The following is a 20042-nucleotide window of genomic DNA, read 5'->3' on the forward strand; positions in this document are numbered from 1 at the left end:
CTGAGTAGCCCTTGTTGCTCTGGGATTCACTACGTTGATCAGTCTGGCCTCAAACTCAGAGATCTACCTGTCCTTGCCTCCTAAGTGTTAGGATTAAAGATTTATGACATCCCTGCCTGGTCGTGTGTGTTTGTGTGTGTGTGTGTGTGTGTGTGTGTGTGTGTGTGTGTGTGTGTGTGTGTGTGTGTATGTATGTAGAAAGACAGCAAACTATGAAAGAGACTCCACACTTCTGTGTTGCAGTAGTATTTGAAATGGGCACGACTGGTCCCGCAAGTTACCACTCCACACTGGGCCTCTGGTACTCTCGGAGTGACAGGCGGCCACTCCCTGGCATTAGTCCTGGCACCGCAGGGTCATGGTAGAACTAACCTCAATTTATCTTAGGGGTGGCTGGCTTCAGTGAGGCACCAGGCCATGTCAGTCTAGCTATCTTCTGGTCCCATCAGTCTCTCTGCACCTATTGCTGGTCACCCTGGCCAGCCCTGGCCAGCCCTGGCCAGCCGGGAACTCTGGTCCCAGCTACCCAGTAATATCAAGACTCAACAAACTGTAACCCAACAACCAGATTTATATGTTAAATAGTATATAATATATCCACATATTAACTTACAACCAATTGATAAGGATATAAACCAAAAGAGAGAGAGAGAGAGAGAGAGAGAGAGAGAGAGAGAGAGAGAGAGAGAGAGAGAGAGAAATGGTTCACTGGTTAAGAGCACTGACTGCTCTTCCAGAGGTCCTGAGTTCAAATCCCAGCAACCACATGGTGGCTCACAACCATCTGTAATAGGATCTGATGCCCTCTTCTGGTGTGTCTGAAGACAGCTGCAGTGTACTTGTATATAAATAAATGAATCTTAAAAAAAAAAAAAAAAAAGGATATAAACCGCCTACCTAGATAAGATAATCTTGCCTATAGAAATCCATCCCTTAAGAAATATTCATAACAACCTATATCTATGGTGAGGATTGTTTATGTCTGCCTCCTTGTTGCTTCTCCCTTTCTCCTCCTCCTTCTAAAACCTCTGTTCCCGCCTCCCTTTCTTCTCATCCAACGACAGGCCTCATTTTATCTTGTGTCTGCCTTCACCTGCATTAGGACATCAACCTACACTTCTGGGTTAGAATTCAGGTTGGAGCAGTTATATTCAAAAACAAGAACTAATGACTTGAGACAGGGGAGGCACTGAGGGAGATTCAGTTTATGTCTGACCTCCTTGGATTTATGGGAACACTGCAGTAACTTCTTCCTACTATTTAACTAAGCGACTTCTCATCTTTTCCTTCAAAACTAGTCATTCTTAACAGCGTCTCTTAGAAGTTTATCATAAAAGCTCCGTAAGCTTTCACATCCCATTCTTTGCTCTTAATTGAAGATTTAAAATACTTTGTTTAAAAATCAAAAACAGCCTCTACTTTCTGTGGCACAAAATCCACCCAGACAGTTAAACTGTGGCCATCAAGAAATATGAACGAGAAAAGCTAGATCTCTGGACTCCGTACTCTCCCTCTGTGTATCAGGGGGTGGGGGCGACCGATGTATGTGCAGGTGCATGTGTAGGGAAGCCAGAAGACATCCTCAGGGATCATCCCTCAGGCACCATCCACCTTGGTTTGGGACAGGATCTCTTATAAGCCTGAAAGTGTGTGTCACCAAGCATACAGACGAGGCATCCCTGGCCCCTCTCATGCTGCTTTGTAACATTTGACTCTGGCGTGGGGAATTTAGAAATGAAATATCTGCGTGGAATAACGGCGGAAATTTAGCAGCTTCCGTATTTCAGTTCATTCTTATTTCAAATAAGATCAACATGTAGTTTGATATCTTTTGTAATGTGGGATTTCCGACATGCTCTTTGTTTCTTCTTCTTCAGCTGTTTTCTTCTCTTTAAAAACAAGGCTCTGACCATTGGAAGGGGAAGCCCTGGGTCCTGCCAAGACTGAACCCCCAGTGAACGTGATTGTTGGGGGGAGGGCGGTAATGGGGGGAGGATAGGGAGGGGAACACCCATATAGAAGGGGAGGGGAGAGGTTAGGGGGATGTTGGCTCGGAAACTGGGAAAGGGAATTACAATAGAAATGTAAATAAGAAATTCTCAAGTTAATAAAAAAAAAAAAGAAAAAAGAAAAAAACAAGGCTCTGTCTCCGTCTTATTGTTAAATTATCAAAAACGATTTTATTTTTGGCGTGAAGTTGAACTCTGCCTCGTTCGTGCCAAGTTTGTGCCCTACCACTGACTGACCTATGCTCTGAAATTAACTGTGAAGCGAGTTAATAAACTCATTCCACACGACAAATTTATCATTCACTCATTCATTCATTCATTTTTATAATAGTACTCATTTAGTGACTCTTTAAAATTAGAAAACAAATCATTGGACTTAAAATAATTTTATTGAAGTGTGTTTTATATTCATATATTTCTCCGGCGTCCTAGTGTCTCTAAGCCAACAATCAAAACAATGTCATTCACAAATTCAAAAGGGGTTTTTAAAAAAAAGTCCAAACACCCACACTGGCTGCATTTAACATTATGCATGCAGTGGAATATTCTTCAGCCTTAAAGATGAAGAAATTAAAGAGAAAAAAAACCTACAGTGTGGAGGGATCTTAAAGACGTGCTAAGTAAAATGAGCCAGTCACAAAAGAATGAGCGCTCCAGGATCCTACTTACAGGAATTACGTAGAATCACTCCCAAAAGTAGCAGATCCCTACCGGATAAGAAGAGGGGCAGCCGGACTCGGAGCGGCATGGGTAGGGAGATTCAGATGGGGAAACAGCAAAGCTCTGGCGTGTTCTGGAGGTGGCATCTGGAGATTTGTGACAATGTAGTTTGCCTAATGCCACAGAACTATAGGGTTAAAACTGGCTAAAATGGAGTCAGACATGATGGCTGTCATCCCAGCACCCAGAGGATGGGAAAGAAAAATCGTGTGTGAGCCAAGCCTGATCCACACAGTGAGCCCCAGGTCAGTTCCAATTGTTTCATGGCACTGAACACACATGTGAGGAATTGTGCATGCGTGCGTGCGTGCGTGTGCTATTTCATTTCTCTTAAGTAGAAACCTAGATATAAAATTGCTGAGTCGTGTAACAGCGCTTAAGTTTAAACTTCTGAGCCACTGCCAAATGTAACAAAGTAACTGTACCGGTTTCCGCTTTGGCCAGAGGTGGACAATGGCTCCCATTTGCTCACAACCTTGCCGACACTTGCTACTGTCTGTCTTACTTGCCTAGGCAGATGTTCTAGTAAGCATGAAGTGGCATCTTGGGGTTTAAAATTCACATTTCGCTCATGCCCAGGAAAGTTGGTCTTCATTTCATGTATGCTTGCGGGCCATTCACATGTCTTCTTGGTTGAACTTTTTTTTTTTAACAGTTGCTTTTGACTCATTGGATTCATTGTCTGATCTCTAAGAATTCTTTCTGAGACTTGCAGCAAGTCCTTGACAGATCCATATTTTGCAAGTATTTCCCTCCACTCTGTTGCCTTGGTGGTGATTTTTGAACTGTGGAGGGTTTTTTTTTTAATTATTTTAATGAAGTCTGACGTTGTTGGTGGGAGTGGGAGTGGGGGCGGGGGTTTGGGTTTTGCTGTTGTTTGGTTTGGATTTTTTTGTTGTTGTTCTTTGTTTTTGTTTGTTTGTTTGCTTGCTTGCTTGCTTGGTTTGGTTTGTTGCTTTTTGAAGACAGGGTTTCTCTGTGTAGCCCTGAGTGTTCTGGAATTCTTGTAGACCAGGCTTACCTCTACCTGTCTTTGCCTCTCAAGTGCTAGGATTAAAGGCCTGCACTACCACCCCAAGGTTACCTTGTACATTTGTAAAATCAATATAACAAGGAGAAAGAATTCACTATAAATACAAAAGTTCCTCATCTCTTGGTTCTGTTCCGTTGGCCTACATGTCCTTACGGGAATAGCATATCGTCTTGATACTATGACTATAAACCCAGAAACTCAAACAAAACCTGGTTTGAAATGTGTCTCGCATGTGCCTTTATCTAGCTATGTAATGTTAGGAATTGGGGCTTTAACCGCTTCATCTAGTAAGACTGAGACACTAAAATTTACTTCATAAAATTACTCAGAGGACCTATACAAAACAACTAATGCATAATTCTTACAATGGTCCTTGACCTATAGCCGATGACTAATAAATGCCAATTTCCCAATTATGATTCATATCTTTCTTTTGAATTATCACTATGACATTTGCATTCTTCTAATTGGCAACAAGTTTCTCATGATAAGTGTTATTTTTCCATGCTGTCTATTCTTCCGTCAATTTGCTACCAGTCCGTTTATGAGTATTTAAAGTGTGTCTCTTGCTGGACATGGTGGCATACACTTTCAATCTTAGCACTCGAGAAGAAAAGGCAGGTTGTAAGCTTGAGGTCAACCTGGACTATGTAAGTTTGAGGACAGCTCCAGGAGAGCCAACGCTGCATAGTAAAACTCTGTCCCAAAATAAGTAAATAACTAATAAATTGTGTATCTGAACAAATAACATGATATTATTTAACTCTCCTCTGACTTGTTTAGTCCATTTATATTTAGTGTAATATTAATGTAGTTGTGCTTAACTCCAGAATCTTGTTTTGACCATGATCCTTATCTTAAAGTGAGACTCAATCCAGTGCTGATAATGTGTGCAAAGCCCCCAACCTTGGAGGGGCCGGAACCTCCTCAGTAGTTTGTAGGAGCTGGAGTGAGTTCGTCTGCTAATCATGGTAGCTGCTGTTTCCCCTTCAGCTAGACCTGGCAGTTTAGAGTATGCTGTTATCTTCCCAGTGCTATGACAAAATACCCAAGACAAAGGACCAAGTTTGTCTTGGCTAATAGCTTAGATACTTCAGGACATGCGCGGTACTTATCTTACCGTTTAGGACCCTGTGGTGAGGACTACACCAAGGTGTAGGTACATGATGAGAACAAAGTTTCTCACTTAATGGTGGTGTGGAAACAAAAAGAAAGACCAAAGAAGCTGGAGTCCACTTTCCCATTGAAGAGCATAACACACAGTGATCCAACTTCCTTCTGCTTGATCTCACCTGCTAGTGGTTCCCTAGCTCTGAATAGATCTTCGGGCAAGTCAACATTCATTCTCTGGGAGGGAGACACTTGGCACATTAACCACAACATGCCCTAGGAACCAGCCAACAATTCAAGGGAGACCTTGTCCGTGGGTTTTAGTCATCCGTCTCTATCATTTTCACTGCAGTTTTCCCAAGACCAGAACCTGCTGCTTCCTGCTGTCACCTATGAGTTTGTTGTGGGGAAAAGGGGAAGCAGGCTGAGTTCGTCTCACCTTTGCTTTCACAAAGTGACCAGACCCTCTCAGATCCCACCTGGATCGACTTCTTCTTCTTTTTTTTTTCCCGGAGCTGGGGACCAAACCCAGGGCCTTGTGCTTCCTAGGCAAGCGCTCTACCACTGAGCTAAATCCCCAACCCGATCAACTTCTTCTTATGTGTATAGTTTTTCATCACTTGTTTCCTTTTTTTCATTATTTGGCAAAGAAATTAATGAGCTAATGAGAGGGTAGAAGCCTTCCCCCATGCAAAGACCCAAAAGCCTTATGCTGTTCCATTTATTGAGCCCATCTCAAGATTTCTCAAGTAGGTAGGAAGCTTTTTCTTGGCAAACAAGTAGACTTGATCCTACATCAGTCTCTAGAAAAGGAAATAACGTTATGGACAAAAACAAACTATCTGAGATATTTAAGCGTTATGTGACCAAATTTTAAGCATTTGCTAAGAGTGACATGGTCTTGAGAACATGAAAGAATTTAGGAATTTGGGGTCAACCGAAGAAGGTATTTACATTGCTTTAGAATTCTTTTAAAGGTCAGCAAACTGAGCCCAGAGAAGCCAAACAAATCACAAACCTTCCTAATGAGTGACTTGTGAGAAAGGCAATCGGAAGAGTGGCACTCCACAGGAACAAGGCCTACAAGGAGTTTCTAAGCTATGAAGTCAACAACTAAGGAGCCATAAATAGAACTGTAGTTTCTTAGGAGCAGATAGAAGTCACCTGTGCTTCAAGAATGCCACCTGAAATGCAAGAATGTTGAAGAACAGTCACCAAGATTACTTCAGATTATAGCAGGGTCCTTAAGTAGGGTGTCTTAACTCTGTCCACACCCCAGTGAGTAACCCTGGTTACCCAGAACCATTGTAGGATTCCCTAGGGAGTGTATTTTCAATGCTGGTTCTCCAGTCAGGAGCTAATGCATCTGTTATTTTACTGATCTGTTTCTCTCTTCCTCCTCCCCCTCTTCTTCCTCATCCTCCTCCTCCTCCTTCCTTCTCTCTCTCTCTCTCTCTCTCTCTCTCTCTCTCTCTCTCTCTCTCTCTCTCCCCCCATGTGGGTGGGTGCTCACAAATCTCCCTAAAGCTTGAGTTACAGTTGGCTGAAGGTCTTTAACATGGGTTCTGGGTCCCCCTGAAAGAGAAGGGAAAACTCTTAACTGCTGTGTCATCTCTCTGACCTATATTCGTTGACTTAGCCCAGAGTTTAATGTCAGACATTGTCTTGTTTTGAGAAAATAAAACAGCAGAGAGAATGTGATGGGCTCACACAAGTGGCAACTGCAGGCACCAACCACCACCCCTCACAATGAGGCAAACAAGAGAATTGCTGATACCCCACAGGTTAAACAGGACAGCCAGGGCTACACAGAGAAACCCTGTCCTGAAAAACCAAAGAAAAGAAAAAGAGAAGAGAGAACTGTAGCATGGATTAGTATTTTGGGTTAGGAAGGGACTTGTACGTAGTGGAAATTTTGATGCAAGTGACATTTAAGAAAATAAAGCCCATTAGTGACAGTTTTGTAAATCCACTTTTAACTTTGTAATTGAGAATTGACTTAGACTTGGGATGTTTTATGGTGCTATCCACGTTTACATAGAGTAGAATAAACTCATTTAATGGAACTTCCACATTTCCTCACAAGCTCAATTTATCAGCTTCCATGGCATAGGATGCTTTTGCTTACTGCCAGAAAAACGTAATTAAAAGAGGTGGATTAAAACTGTGCATTCACTTAAAACGTGTGTGAGGTGCTGGGCTGAGCTCATAAATGGGACTAAGAATTATTCAAAAGCTGCTTAGAAGTTACTGCTAAAATCTGCTAGGTTTATAAATAGAATAATAAAAATCTGTCATCCAAATGTAAAAGCCTCAAAAAAGGTCTTTGAATTTGCTTATTCACTCTAATGGCAAATAATATTATTTGTTACATTCATAATTACTACATTTACTAAATATTAAGTTTTAAAGCCACACTTAAATAATAAGGAAGGGAAAGAAAAAAAACACCCAAGTTATTCTGTGTCTGAAATCTCCTTGTCCAACTCTTGTCTGTGTCCTCCTCTGGAACCAGCCAGTTCTCAGCTTGTATCGGGAGCTGGTAAACTACAACAGTAGATTTAAGGCTTGGGTTTCAACCACTCCAGTCTCCAAGAAGCAGGTACTCTGGTTCTTTCTCCATCACTATATTTCTAGCACCAAGTAAACTACAGAGAAAGCGTCCTCAAAGCATGATGGGTCACTCAGCAGGCAAATGGATGTGCACAGTGGCATACTATCATGTCATGGTATGCCAATGACTAAAAACGAATATGCCCATGTTAATCTTATAGTTCTCTAAGATAGAAGACTGACATGGTTCTCACGGGCTAGAACCAAGCTGTCAGGGTTCTGTTACTGTCCAGGAACTCCCAGGGATAATGTTTCCTTACCTATGCAGCTTCCAGAGGCTGTCCACATTCCTCTGCTTATGGCCATCTTACCTCACCACTGAGGTAGAATGCCAATGACCGTGTACCAGCAAAACTACAGTGCAATTAATCAGCGGAGACGGCACCTCTGCAAACACTTCCATTACGCCCTCCAAGGCCTCAAACTAACACCACCCTGCTAGAAAAGTATTTATGCAAAGAGTAAGACATTATAAATGTCTCTTTCAAACAGAATCAGAAAGAAATCTGTGAGGAACCAATGATAAATATAATACAGTAAGCACTGGCTCAAACACTCCGTGAGGAGAAACTTTGGTTTTCTTTGTCTTATTCTTGTTTCCTTCCTTCCTTCCTTCGTTCCTTCCTTCCTTCCTTCCTTCCTTCTTTCCTTCCTTCCTTCTTTCCTTCCTTCCTTTCTTTCACTTCCTTCCTTCCTTCCTTCCTTCCTCTTTCTTTCTTTCTCTCTCTCTCTCTCTCTCTCTCTTTCTTTCTTTCTTTCTTTCTTTCTTTTCTTTTTTCTTCCTTTCAAGCTTTCTGTTTGTTTTTAGGTTTCTGAGATAGGGTTTCTGTGTAACCTTGACTGTCCTGCAACTTGCTCTATAGACTAGGCTGGCTTCCAACTCACAAGGATCTGCCTGCCTCTGCCTCCCAAGTGCTTGAGTCAAAGGCGTGTGCCACCACCACCCCGCTTGAGATAGTTTAAGACTGTGTTTTAAAAGAAGCCTTGAAGGGCTATTTTACTGTTCTCTATGGAAGAACTAGCCTCACCAGTTCAGGATGGCTAATGAAACCAAGGGACTGACTCTGGAGGAGGCCATGAGACAGCAGAGCAGGGCACAAGCACACAAGCAGTGTGAGGAGTTCTGAGGGCAGAGGCACCGCGGCCAGCTTTTCCGAGCTTGTGAATTCAGCTAAAACACACTCGAAGCACTCTGCAGCATCCATGGCATAACAACGTTTATTCTATCTATTTTGAAAACAGACAACCAGAAAGGATTTGTGAGTTCCAGCAGAGCCCAGAGCTGAGATTATTTCCTGTCACTAAACTTCAGCTTAGTGAAACCCTTGGCATTAAATAGTAAGATGAGTCTCCATGGTACCAGGGGAGTGGGGTTTGGTTAAAACTCCTACAGGTGAGACTCTTGCACCTATAAAATGTTTACGTGCATGATCTGGGATATTTCTGTAATAATACCTGGTGTATCCACGAGAATCCTGTAAACTGTGTGAAGTCGGCAGCAATGAAGGTCTACAGCCTGTACACTTTCAACACAACAGCTCATGTCTTAAGCTGACAACTTCCATCCCCAACAGAGACATCGAAGATAAGGGAAAAAGGCATTTAAAAAGCACGCATTGTCAATCTTATCAACGAAAAAAGCAAACCCAAACATGACTAATTGCTTTGCCTTGATCAATAAATAATCTCAAGTGTGTGCTTGGCGTAGTAACAAGAACCTAGCCTTCAGTTAAACAAACTGCAATGTTCTGCCTACTAACATATGTTAACAGCATGGTTGTGTGTGTGTGTGTGTGTGTGTGTGTGTGTGTGTGTGTGTGTGTGTGTACCTTCAGACGCCCTCAGACGACAGAAGAGAGCATCAGAACCTCTAGGACTAGAGTTATAGGCATGTGGTTGTGAGCCACCCGATGTTCTAGGAACTAAATCTCGTCTTGGGCCTCCTGCAAGAGGAGCAAGTGCTCTTGAGCACCAGGCCACTTCTCCGGCCCCAACCTGTAGACTTCAGACAGCACATACAGAGCGATTACTTGATTGAAGCTCTCAAAGTAATCTGAACATTTCTTTCTGCATATGTGGAGTGTGTATGTGCACATGTATGGGTACAAGTGTGTGTATGCAAGTGCAGGACCAGGGTGTGTGCACACATGAAGACATTTCTCTTTCGTCATTATCTCTTGGAAGGACAAAATTAAAACACTTTTTAAAATGCAACTTCTAAAGCAGAATCCATTAATAGCCTGGCTATGGTCATATTTCAGATCTTTGCCCAGAAGGGAGACACCATCCAGGCTTAGAAGAGCTTAAAGTGCCAGCACATACCACAAGCAGGGTTAGGAGAAAACGTCTATATTTTTCTGAGCTTCTATTAGCAAGATCAACAGATAATTATCTGAGCATGTCTCAATGTAGATAAAATGTTCCCTTTCCCCAGCCTGAAGGGGGCAGTAGTGAGGACCTAGCATAGAAATAAAGTCTGCTGCCTCAAATAGCAACATGAAGCAGATGTGACAGGGATTCCAGAGACTTCTGGGTACTTCTGTTATCTCAGGGAGCAAGTAAAACGTATCCATGTCCCTATCTCTCCCTGTCTGATGTACAGCAGATACAGTCCAGCCACAACACTCCCCTGCTGAAGAGGCAGTCTCCTGACCCCAGCACAGCCTTCCCTAGAAGCCAAGACACTCACAACACAGGCCATTCCAGACACAGTTCTGGCTCCTCTAGAGCTCTGAGGTATGAGAGTCCTACCTACTACTGATCCTTTTGTTCTGAGCGATTCCACCGCCTTTTGAAGGGGTCCACCTGTGTTTAGTGTGCAAACACGCTCCACTGGAAATGAACAGTGCAAGACCCTGTGTGCAAATATTTGCAAACATTTTTTGAGCAATACACGTTTTAAAAATTCAAGTGAAATCCAGGTACAGTCTACGTCAGGTTCCGTCAGCAGCCTCTCGTATACACAACAGAAAAGTGGTCAGTTCTTGAAACGGGAGAAAGAGTAAGGCACCAGTGACTGAGGAGGCTCATTCCCAGAGTCTGAGAGGAAGCCTGAGACAGACAGGCTGAGAGGCTTAATGCAAGAGAGGGCCATGCCAGTCTAATAGGGTCTCCTAGGCCAAAGTCCATGATGTAGACAGAACATGATATCTGGACATTCCTAAGAATGAACCCTCGCCCACGAGTGGGAAAATGCTTTCCCAGTAACTCTGCAATTAAAGTGATGAGGCCACATTCCCAGTACCGTGTACGACACGGGCTGCAGCTGACTTCCATGCTACACAGAATCTTTACTGTTTTTTCCACCCATTGGCTTCTGCCTCATAAGATCATAACAGAAACTACAGAGATTGGCACACTTTAGATGCTCGTGTGTAGTAGCCCAACCTTCTGCTATAAAAATAATGCCAGAGCATTATATCCTAGGAGTACCAGTCAGTCCAATAGGATGCAGAAGGCCCAGAGATGAGGATCCAGGTGAATGAGGCAAGGCTGGGAGTCAGAACAACGGTGGCATGAGGAGCTGGTCACAGACACCAGAGTGGGGAGGTCAGCAGGTGTTTCCCAAGGGCATGGAGACTTGACTTGTGCCCTCAAGGAAGTAAGGCAATATTGCCCAATGCAAGAGCCCCTGGCTGATCCGTGGAGGAGGAAGGGTGTCCTCATCCTAGCCTTAAAGCAGGAATGGGTCCCTGGAGGTGGTGGCTCAGCTGAGGGAAGCACAGTTCAGCTCTGAGTCCTCTTGGCTGCCACTTGCTACATCTTCCAGTTCCAGTTCATCAGGACTATCAAGGATGCTGGGCTCACTGGAGCATTGGCGGTGTGGTGGTGGGAAGGTGGGTGGCAGGAGCAGGTGTTTGTCCTCGCTGCCAGACTCCTCCCCCAACCCTGAGTGCATCATGGTGGCCATAGCCAGCAGCTGGATGTCCGAGTGGGCATTGGCCACTGTGTGCCGCCGGACGCTGCCACACTTCTCCAGGTACGCCTCTCCTTCCTGTTCTGTTAGAGGGGTCAAGACCATCTCATTCAGTGGCCGGCCAACCGTGGTCATCAGAGAGGCATAGTTCAGGACGGTCACCTTGGGCCGGACCCTGGAATGCCTCCTGGCTGCAAGAGAAAAAGGAGTAAAAGCTGTGATTAGAGGAATGGGAACACACAGTGACCAGAAGCTTCTCCTGGAAGAGGGAGGGAGTAGCTCAGTCTCTGTGAACAGCTTTAGAAGGAGCCCTACTGAATGCAATGGGAAACAGGGCCATGCAGCTCTACCTGTTTATACTACATCCTGTATCAAGTCTACCGGAAGCCTAGAGTAAATGCTCACCTAAAACGTTCCTGGGTGGAGTGAACGTGCAGTGCTTCCCCACCCCACTTCCTGATGCTGTCCTGGCTTCACTGAATTGCCCTTTCATTCATTTTAACCATCTTCTTATAAGATATACACATTAGCCAAGGCTTCAGAATGCTACTCAGGAGGTGCTGTCTACAATGTCAGGAGGGCTGGGAAGGGTGTCTCAGTCAGTAAAGTGGTTGGATTGCAAGCCCAGGGACCTAAGTCAATCCCAGGACTAAGCAACAAGGCCAGATGCAGTGGCATGAGCTTGTAAATCTAGAGCTGGAGAGCCAGAGACAGGCAGAACCTTGGCACAGGCTGGCCAGCCAGCCTACCCTACTTGGCAAGTTCCAGACCAGTGAGGGCCTTAAAAACCAAAACAAAGGAACTCAAACCAGAAACCAACCAAACAAACAAACATAAAACCCAGGGACTGGAGAGACTGGTTAGTGGGTAAAGCACTCGATGTAGGGACTGGTGTAGGGACCAGTGATCAGATCCTCAGAACTCATGTAAATGCCAGGTGAGGTTGGTGGCTACCCTGTAATTCCAGCACTCAGAAGGCAGAAAGAGGAGATCCCTGGAGCAAGTTACTTAGCTAGACTACTCTGGATCGGTGAGCTCTGGGTTCAACTGAGATACCATGAATAAAGTAGAGACCACTCAAGAAAACTCCAGTGTCAACCTTGGTCTACAACTGCTGCTTTCTTAGCACTGTGTTCCAGAAACTGCTGAAGCTTCATATGTATGAGGCTTTGTGGTACAAGGCTGTTATCCCAACTACTCAGGAGGCTGAGGCAGGAGGATCTCAAGTTAAAGGCCTGTCTAGGCTACCGAGCAAGTTCAAGACCAGTCTGAGCAAGTAAGACTCTGTCTCAAAATAAAAAGTAGAGACAAGGCCAGTGGTTTAGCTCAATGGTAGAGCATTGATCTAGCATATATGATGACCTAGGTTCAAATCTCATGACCACAAAAAATTAAAAATGCTTAGCATGCATTCTGGACTCTTGCTAAGAGCTGAACCTAAATCATAGCATATTGATATTGTTAGTGTCTACTTTAAAGAGGAGAGAAGTAAGCAACAGAGAAGCAGGAATTTACCCAAGGTCACACAGCTCAAATACTGTCAGGCTTGGACTCAGATGAGCTCTCTATGGCTCCAGACTTTGCTTTTCCTAGTTGCCCATTCAACGCTTACCAAAAATCTCTCTAAACAACCTCGAGGAAAGGACAAGCCAGTGGGGTTCATGGGAACAAAAAAGTATCTGTGACAATCAGTTAACTGGCTAAGGATGTACAATGGAGATGAGCCTTCAGGACGGCAGAAGGCCTTGAAGAGGATGGAGAAGGACAACATTCTGAATGTTGAGGACAGCCTGAGCAAGCCGCTGGGTGAGCCCTGGGGCCACAGCCTTGCAGGAACTCGACCTATAGGAACAACGAAGTCGCGCCCATCCAGGTGGGTAAGTGTGTGCTCAGAGGGCCCTGTGGTGCCAGGCAGAAGCATCTGTGACTCATGGCAGAGGCTGTGGAGAGGACGGGATAGAGTGTGCTTCAGTAAAGAGCCCTAGCAGGAGGTGAAGCATGGGCTACTGCCAGAGAAATAAGCCAGGGAGCATGCAGAGACACAGGAAAAAAGGAAAGACCAGCATCAGAGTAGAGGAAAGGGATGACAGGCAGGAGCAAGAATGGCAGTGATGAACATGAAGAGGATGATGGGCTGGGGACACAAGTTATTAAAGGTACAGAGCTCATGGGATGGGTTGTGGAGAAACAGGACTCATGATGACTTGAGAGAATAAAAGGACCACTCCATCCTTTGGGCGCCCAACAGGAAGCTGGCTGGTGTGCTGGAGAGGGAATGAGATACGGAGTGGCAACGGACAGTAAGAAGAAAGGATTTATGCACAATACGTGTCCCCTCAGAGACACACATTTCTATAATGTCCTCACATCATAAAAATGGATTCTTCTAAAACGGAAATACCGGAAGACCTCACAACAGCAAGGACCTAGCTAAGGGACCATCCTCCAAACAATGCCCCTAGGAACAACTTATTTTTCATGAGTTATACAGCGAAGCACTGTGGTTAGAGGGAAACCCTCAATCAGCCTAGCAGAAGCTGGGCCCCGCTTGCTGAGAGGACACATACTAGAAACACATACGTTCTCTCTGATTCTGAGGGAAAGCAGCCATCTGCAAGGAGGGATGTGTGCCTAGACAGAGCTGGAGAGAAGAGAGGAGTTTTCCCATTTCGGCTGTGAACATTCACTTCCAAGAGTTAGGAATATCCTCTAGTTGGGGAACAGGTACACAGAATGCACCAACAACACTGGTCAGAGACTGAGAATGTATATATGACTAAAACCAGGGCAGACAGAGTAGCCAGGGCGGGCAGTCCGAGAAGAGAACAGGATTGGAGCAGGGGCTGGGCCTGCAGGGGACACAGGAGAAGGATATGGACTCAATTTGGGTAGCTGAGACACACTGTCTTTCTGGCTGAGGGATTTTCATGGGCCTCAACTTGCTGGAAGGAGCCCAGGAGAGGTGTCTCTGAGGGTTTCCTGGCACCATCCATCATTCACTGCGGTCAAGTGCTTGAAGGGTTCTACAGGCAGTGAATTAACAAAAGGCCACTTTGCTTGTGGCTGAAAAGAGCTGAGAATTGAAGCCAGAGTAAGACTGGACCAGTGTTGTGTGGGTGTGCGCAGTTGTATAGAACCATGCCTGCCATAGCCTTCAGTAAACTACACTATGCAGAATGCACTTGACTGTTGAAAAGAAACACGACTTGATAGGGGTGGGGAGAAGCCTGGGTCTACACACATAGGGTGTGCACAGAGGGTGGAGGGGAGCCGAGCTGAAGCTCTGTGCTGGGTGCCCAGCTGGGTACTGTACCCCAAAGGAGTTGCTTCACCAACGCAGTCTCTCGTGCTGTTCTGCAGAAGATGAACATGAAGTCTACAGTCACAATTATTTAGAAAGCCAAGACTCACGTCTGGGACCCATAGCAGACTTCCTGCATTTTAGAGTCGCACATTCAAGAAAAACTTCCGGCCTGCTGGGAGACCCAACATTTCAGTTGGGCAGAATCTATGACCTGGCCACTGGACTACGCCCAGGAAACCAGAGTCACCTCTAAGCCATGCTAAAGACGTAGGCAGAATTATTCATCCTTTAGTGAGATATTGTATTTCCCTACCCAGAAGCCCCTCACCTGACACAATGCCAACCGTTCTGAGAAAGCTGACATTTTCCTGGTTTGTTTGATTGTTTTTGTTTTGGGTCTTTTAGTCACTTTCTTTTAGATGCTGACTAAAACACAAGGATGTTTTTTCTGACACACAGGTTTCCTTACTCTTTCTCCATCGCTCTTGTCCCGCCATGTGGCTGCTTGCTATCACATGATGTACCCCATCCAGTAACTCAAACCACACGTCCCGTCCCCTCCCATTTTTTTCTCCTCCAGGCAGCTGTTGAGATCTATACCTTGCTTGCCCTGGTGTTTTTTCTTTTCTTTTTAATATTTTTTATCTTCTTTGAAAGTCCATACACCGTGTTTTGTTCATGCCAGACTCATCCCCTCACCCTCCTACAGCACCCCAGCCACCAACTTTGAATCTTTTGTTTTGGTGGGGTTTTTGTTTCGTTTTTTTTCAGAGACAGGGTTTCTCTGTGTAGCCCTGGCTGTCCTGGAACTCACTCTGTAGACGGGGCTAGCCTTGACCTCAGAGCTCCACCTGTGCTGCCTCCAGAAGGCTGGCATTAAAAGGGCGTGCCATCACCGATGCTAAGTCCTTTTTTCCCCCAATAGAGGTTTTTCATTTCAACTCCAATAAAATTGTCCTTCAACATCCTCTTAAAATTATTTTATCAATGAGACTAAGAACCCCAAGACACAATCTTGGTTTCCCTGATATCAATGTGAAAAATGTCAGAGCGGAAGTACCAAGGGTATCCTGGAAATCCAGAGACACTTGAACGTGTGTGTGTGTGTGTGTGTGTGTGTGTGTGTGAGAGAGAGAGAGAGAGAGAGAGAGAGAGACAGAGAGAGAGAGAGAGAGAGAGAGAGAGACAGAGACAGAGACACAGAGAGACAGAGACAGAGAGACAGAGAGACAGACAGATGTACATGCATCCATGTGTGGGCATGCAAACAAAGGCCAAGAGTTTGCCATCTACATTTCTCTCGACCACTTCTCTATTCTTTTGGGACTGGTTCTCACCCTGCCGGGGCCTCACCAATTCAGCTAAACTAACTGGCCAGCAGGCTCCAGGGATCTCGCTCCTGGGGCTAAAGGTATGCCACCATGCCCAACCAACGTGGATTCTGGGGTTAGGTTTTGGTTCTTACCCTTGGCAAGCACTTTACTGCCTGAAGCATTTTCGTAGCCCCTAGAGGAAGGTCTTGAAAAAGGAGCACTTCAGATAGCTGTGCTACTAGGGACTGGTTTATAGACTCAAGACACAGACCTCTCTAGGGTCTGGGTACAAAGAAAAATGTCTCCCATGGCTTACGCAGTTTAAGGAGGACAGACAAATCACACAGCATGACAAAGGTTTGGGTCCAGGGAAAGATTAGTAGGTAATCTTCACACCTGGAAGAAAGTGGGAGGAGGGAGACAAGCTACTCCCAATGGCCCCATAATACATGGCACAGCCTGCTTGGCCCCACCCTCAGCCCTCTTTCTTCCTCCTGCTCTCTCCCAGAAGGCCAGAGCTGGTATTCAAGCCCCAAGCAGCTCTAAGAAGATAAGTAACTAACAGGGGACCAAACAGCTGAGCCCTGACTCTTGTAGTCACCGAGGCCCCACTCTCTCACCCTGCAGGGGCTTGCAAGAGAGGCCTAAAGTTAGCACTGCCTTCAACTCTCTAGAAGATGTTTTGCTCCTCAACTTGCTGCTGGCAAAGCCAAGATCACACGAACCCCATGGTTTGCCAAGTTTCCTGGCAGACAGTGCTTCCTTGGTGAGCTGCCAATCACCAGAGCTAATCCTCAGACAAGTCAGCTGAATGGTGACTCCCTCAGTCCACCACTGGGCTCTTTGGGAAGCCTGAAAGCCAAAGGCTGAGACCTGAGCTAACAGGCAGCTTCCCACTCACGGTCTCATTTTTCTTCTTCTTTTCTTCTTTGTACCACAGATAGCAGGACCATGTCCCCAGGGGAAATGGAGTCTCCCACTGAGGAACTCACTGAGATTGTCTTCCTAGGAACTCCTGAGACCTAAAGTCTGGGTTTTCCTGGTAATGAGGCACTTTTGCAGAGCGAGGCTGGTCTGCCACCTTACCTTCCTTGACTTTCTTTTGAAAGCCTTTATTCCTTCCCCAACCAAGTCAGGCATTAATTTCTGTGAAAGCCAACAATGGCGATTTCTTTCAGATGCCTAGAGAGGCCAAGCCAGGGCGGAGCAGTCCTTTGTTGGGGACTGGCTCCCCATATGCCTTTGATCTTCTAGACCCCTAGAATGCACCTGCCATTGTGGGCCATTGCTCTAGTCCAGAACCTGCAAAGACCCAGACGGCCTTTGTCATGCAGAGAAGGTAGTGTCCTGCTGCGTGGGCTCTGCAGAGCGCCCCAGGGATACAAAGGACATGAAGGGTAGGGAGGCCTTTTGTAGGGGAGGAATCCAGCTTTGGACTGTTTGCTGTAGAGGAGGGGCCATGAGAGCCTCAGGAAACCCCAAGTAGCTCAGGAATTTGACTAACTTGAAAGGTAGCACTGGGCCTGTCCTCCATAAGACCTGTGTGTGTGTGTGTGTGTGTGTGTGTGTGTGTGTGTGTGTGTGTGTGTGTGTGTGTTGCTTTTCTTTTTAGTTTCAGCTACCTCCTTACCTGATACTTCCATTGTCCTCTTGTAATAAGAAAAGGTGAGGCTTGGAGGGATGGCTTGCACACATGTGTGAAACACACACACACACACACACACACACACACACACACACCAACACACTCCATTTGGGGGCCTTGAACTGCATCACTTATCTACTGTTCTAAAGCAAGACTCCTGGGCCTAGTCCCAGTCCAGATTGGGCAAGACACTGCCACAGTATCTCTGGAGTCCAGGAGGACACATAGCAGGGAAGCAGGGCAAGTATTGACTTACAGACAATTCCGCTAGGCTCCGCCCAACAGCTGCCCAATAGCTTTCATCATCACAGGAAGCCATCACTACCTGTGTCTCAGCCAGGTGCAAGACAGGTGCTGCAGCCTATAAGAACTGCTCACTACCCCAGACCCCTCCCTCCCTCCCTCCCTCCCCCTCCCTCCCTCCCTCCCCTCCCTCCCTCCCTCTTTTCTCTCTTCCCATGTGTTTCAGGTGGCCTCTCTTTCCGTCCTTCTCTACCCACACCAGCACCCTCCCCGATCTCTATACCCTTTCCACATACCTGCTCCCCTCCCTTCCCACAATAAACTTTCTTTGTCCTATATCTGGTGTGACTTCCCAGGGCGACACCTCAGCAGGGGCCTGCCCAGTACTCCCTTACTCCCACTGCCTTATATTACAATTTATATTTCATAACAGCAAGTCTCTACCTTTCTTGCCTGCAAAGCTGGGGCATTTCTCAGACACCCCAAGATTCAGGGTAGCACCACCCTCCTTGAGTCATGTACATCTGCCAAAAGCTTGGACAGGAGTGTGCAGCACGGCCACTGGCAGGGTGGCTTTTCAGATGACGGCCTGGCTCAGGGGAGACACAGCACAGCCCTGCCTAAACTAAAATCTCTCATGACCCTATTGCAGCTCTTAAAATTTTTCTCATTGTCCGTTCATGAAAGTTATGTGTATGTCTGTGTCTATTGTGGGTATGTGTGCACCTATGAGCACCTTATTCACACGTGGGGTTAGAGGTATTGTAATCTCCCTGGAGTTGGAGTTACAGGGGCTTGTACTGGGTTCTAGAAGCTGGACTCGGATCTTCCATAAGAGCAATATGTTTGTAACCTTTGAGTCATTTATTATCTTAATACCCCTCTGCCCCAGACTGAGTAATATATGAGTGATTTATGTGACTACTTTCACATATATGCTTATTCTATGCATATGAGCGATCTGTCTTCACACACACCAAAACAGGCCATTGGATCCCATTTCAGATGGTTGTGAGCCACCATGTGGCTGCTGGGAATTGAACTCAGGACTTCTGAAAGAGCACCCAGTGCTCTCAACCACTGAGCCATCTCTCCAGTCTATGACTGCTATAGAAGTCTCTATCTCCAAAGGGAAAGGAAGGTCACCTCAGTGTTTAACATGAAGGTCTGGGGTGAAATGTCTGGCCTGGACACCTTTTGGACTAAGGAACAGAGGAGCAGGATCACCTGTGCCACTATCCCTTAATGAACTGACATCCTCAATGCTGACAGTTCAGGCCTGAGGGATGGTGGACTGACTGTCCAGGGCAGCTGCAGAAGCTCTTAGCTTTGGACTCTAATCCAAAGGGCCCAGTGACTTTGTGCACCCAGCACAGTGTCTAGAATTCGGCCCCGGGCCAGCGCTGTTTCTTGCCACTGATAACTCTGCCCCTCTGAAACTCCTTTAGTTCCTTGAGCGGTCCATCTTCTAGCTCTCCACAACCCTACAAGTCCTCCCAATGGTTCCTTTTGACTGGGTAGCCCACCACCTGCCCATCCTACACTTCCCCAGACAGACCTCACTTCCTCCAGGGAGCCTTCCCCAGTGTCCGGTGTGGGTGGGCTTCCCCCTCAGAGCATCTATGTAATTTCACCCTCACTGGACTGTGGGCAGGAGTGCACCTGATTTTGCTCCTAGTCCATCTGCAGCAGCACACCAGGTGCCTGGTGGAGAGACTGAAAACATCTGCTGAGATTTCTGTGAAATGAAATGATAATGATCTAAAAACGGCTTAAAACAGAATAATGGCCACCCCTCTGTCCCTTTCAAGACAACCTTTCAAAAACAAGGACTGGGCTGGCAGAACAGCTCAGCAGATAAACGTGCCCATCACCAACCCTGTCAACCTGAGTTCAAACCCCAGAACACACATGATGGACGGAGAAAATGGCCTCCCATACCCTGTTCTCTGACCTCCATACTTGGGTTGTGGCATGGATGGATGCACATTTGTGCGCAGATGTGCACACACACACACACACACACACACACACACACACACACACACACAAACACACCACATAAATAGATAAATAAATAAATAAATTTAATTTAAAAATGACACTGCCCTCAATACAAAGTCTCAGGCCTCGCCT

The 20042-nt window shown here is 45.9% G+C and overlaps 1 protein-coding gene across 3 annotated transcripts in view; it reads right to left on the reverse strand.

The window, feature by feature from the left end:
* Positions 1–9820: 9820 nt before the first annotated feature.
* Positions 9821–20042, reverse strand: part of Prr5l (proline rich 5 like) — a 169141-nt gene continuing 158919 nt past the window's right edge. For all 3 annotated transcript variants that reach the window (XM_032903788.1, XM_032903786.1, XM_032903787.1), the window contains exon 9: positions 9821–11592. In XM_032903788.1, the coding sequence (XP_032759679.1) occupies positions 11192–11592 (401 nt within the window). In that variant the 3' untranslated portion in view covers positions 9821–11191. The remainder of the gene's footprint in view (positions 11593–20042) is intronic.

This window comes from Rattus rattus, chromosome 5 (genome assembly GCF_011064425.1).
Source record: "Rattus rattus isolate New Zealand chromosome 5, Rrattus_CSIRO_v1, whole genome shotgun sequence".
In the NCBI taxonomy this organism is placed as follows: Eukaryota; Metazoa; Chordata; class Mammalia; order Rodentia; family Muridae; genus Rattus; species Rattus rattus.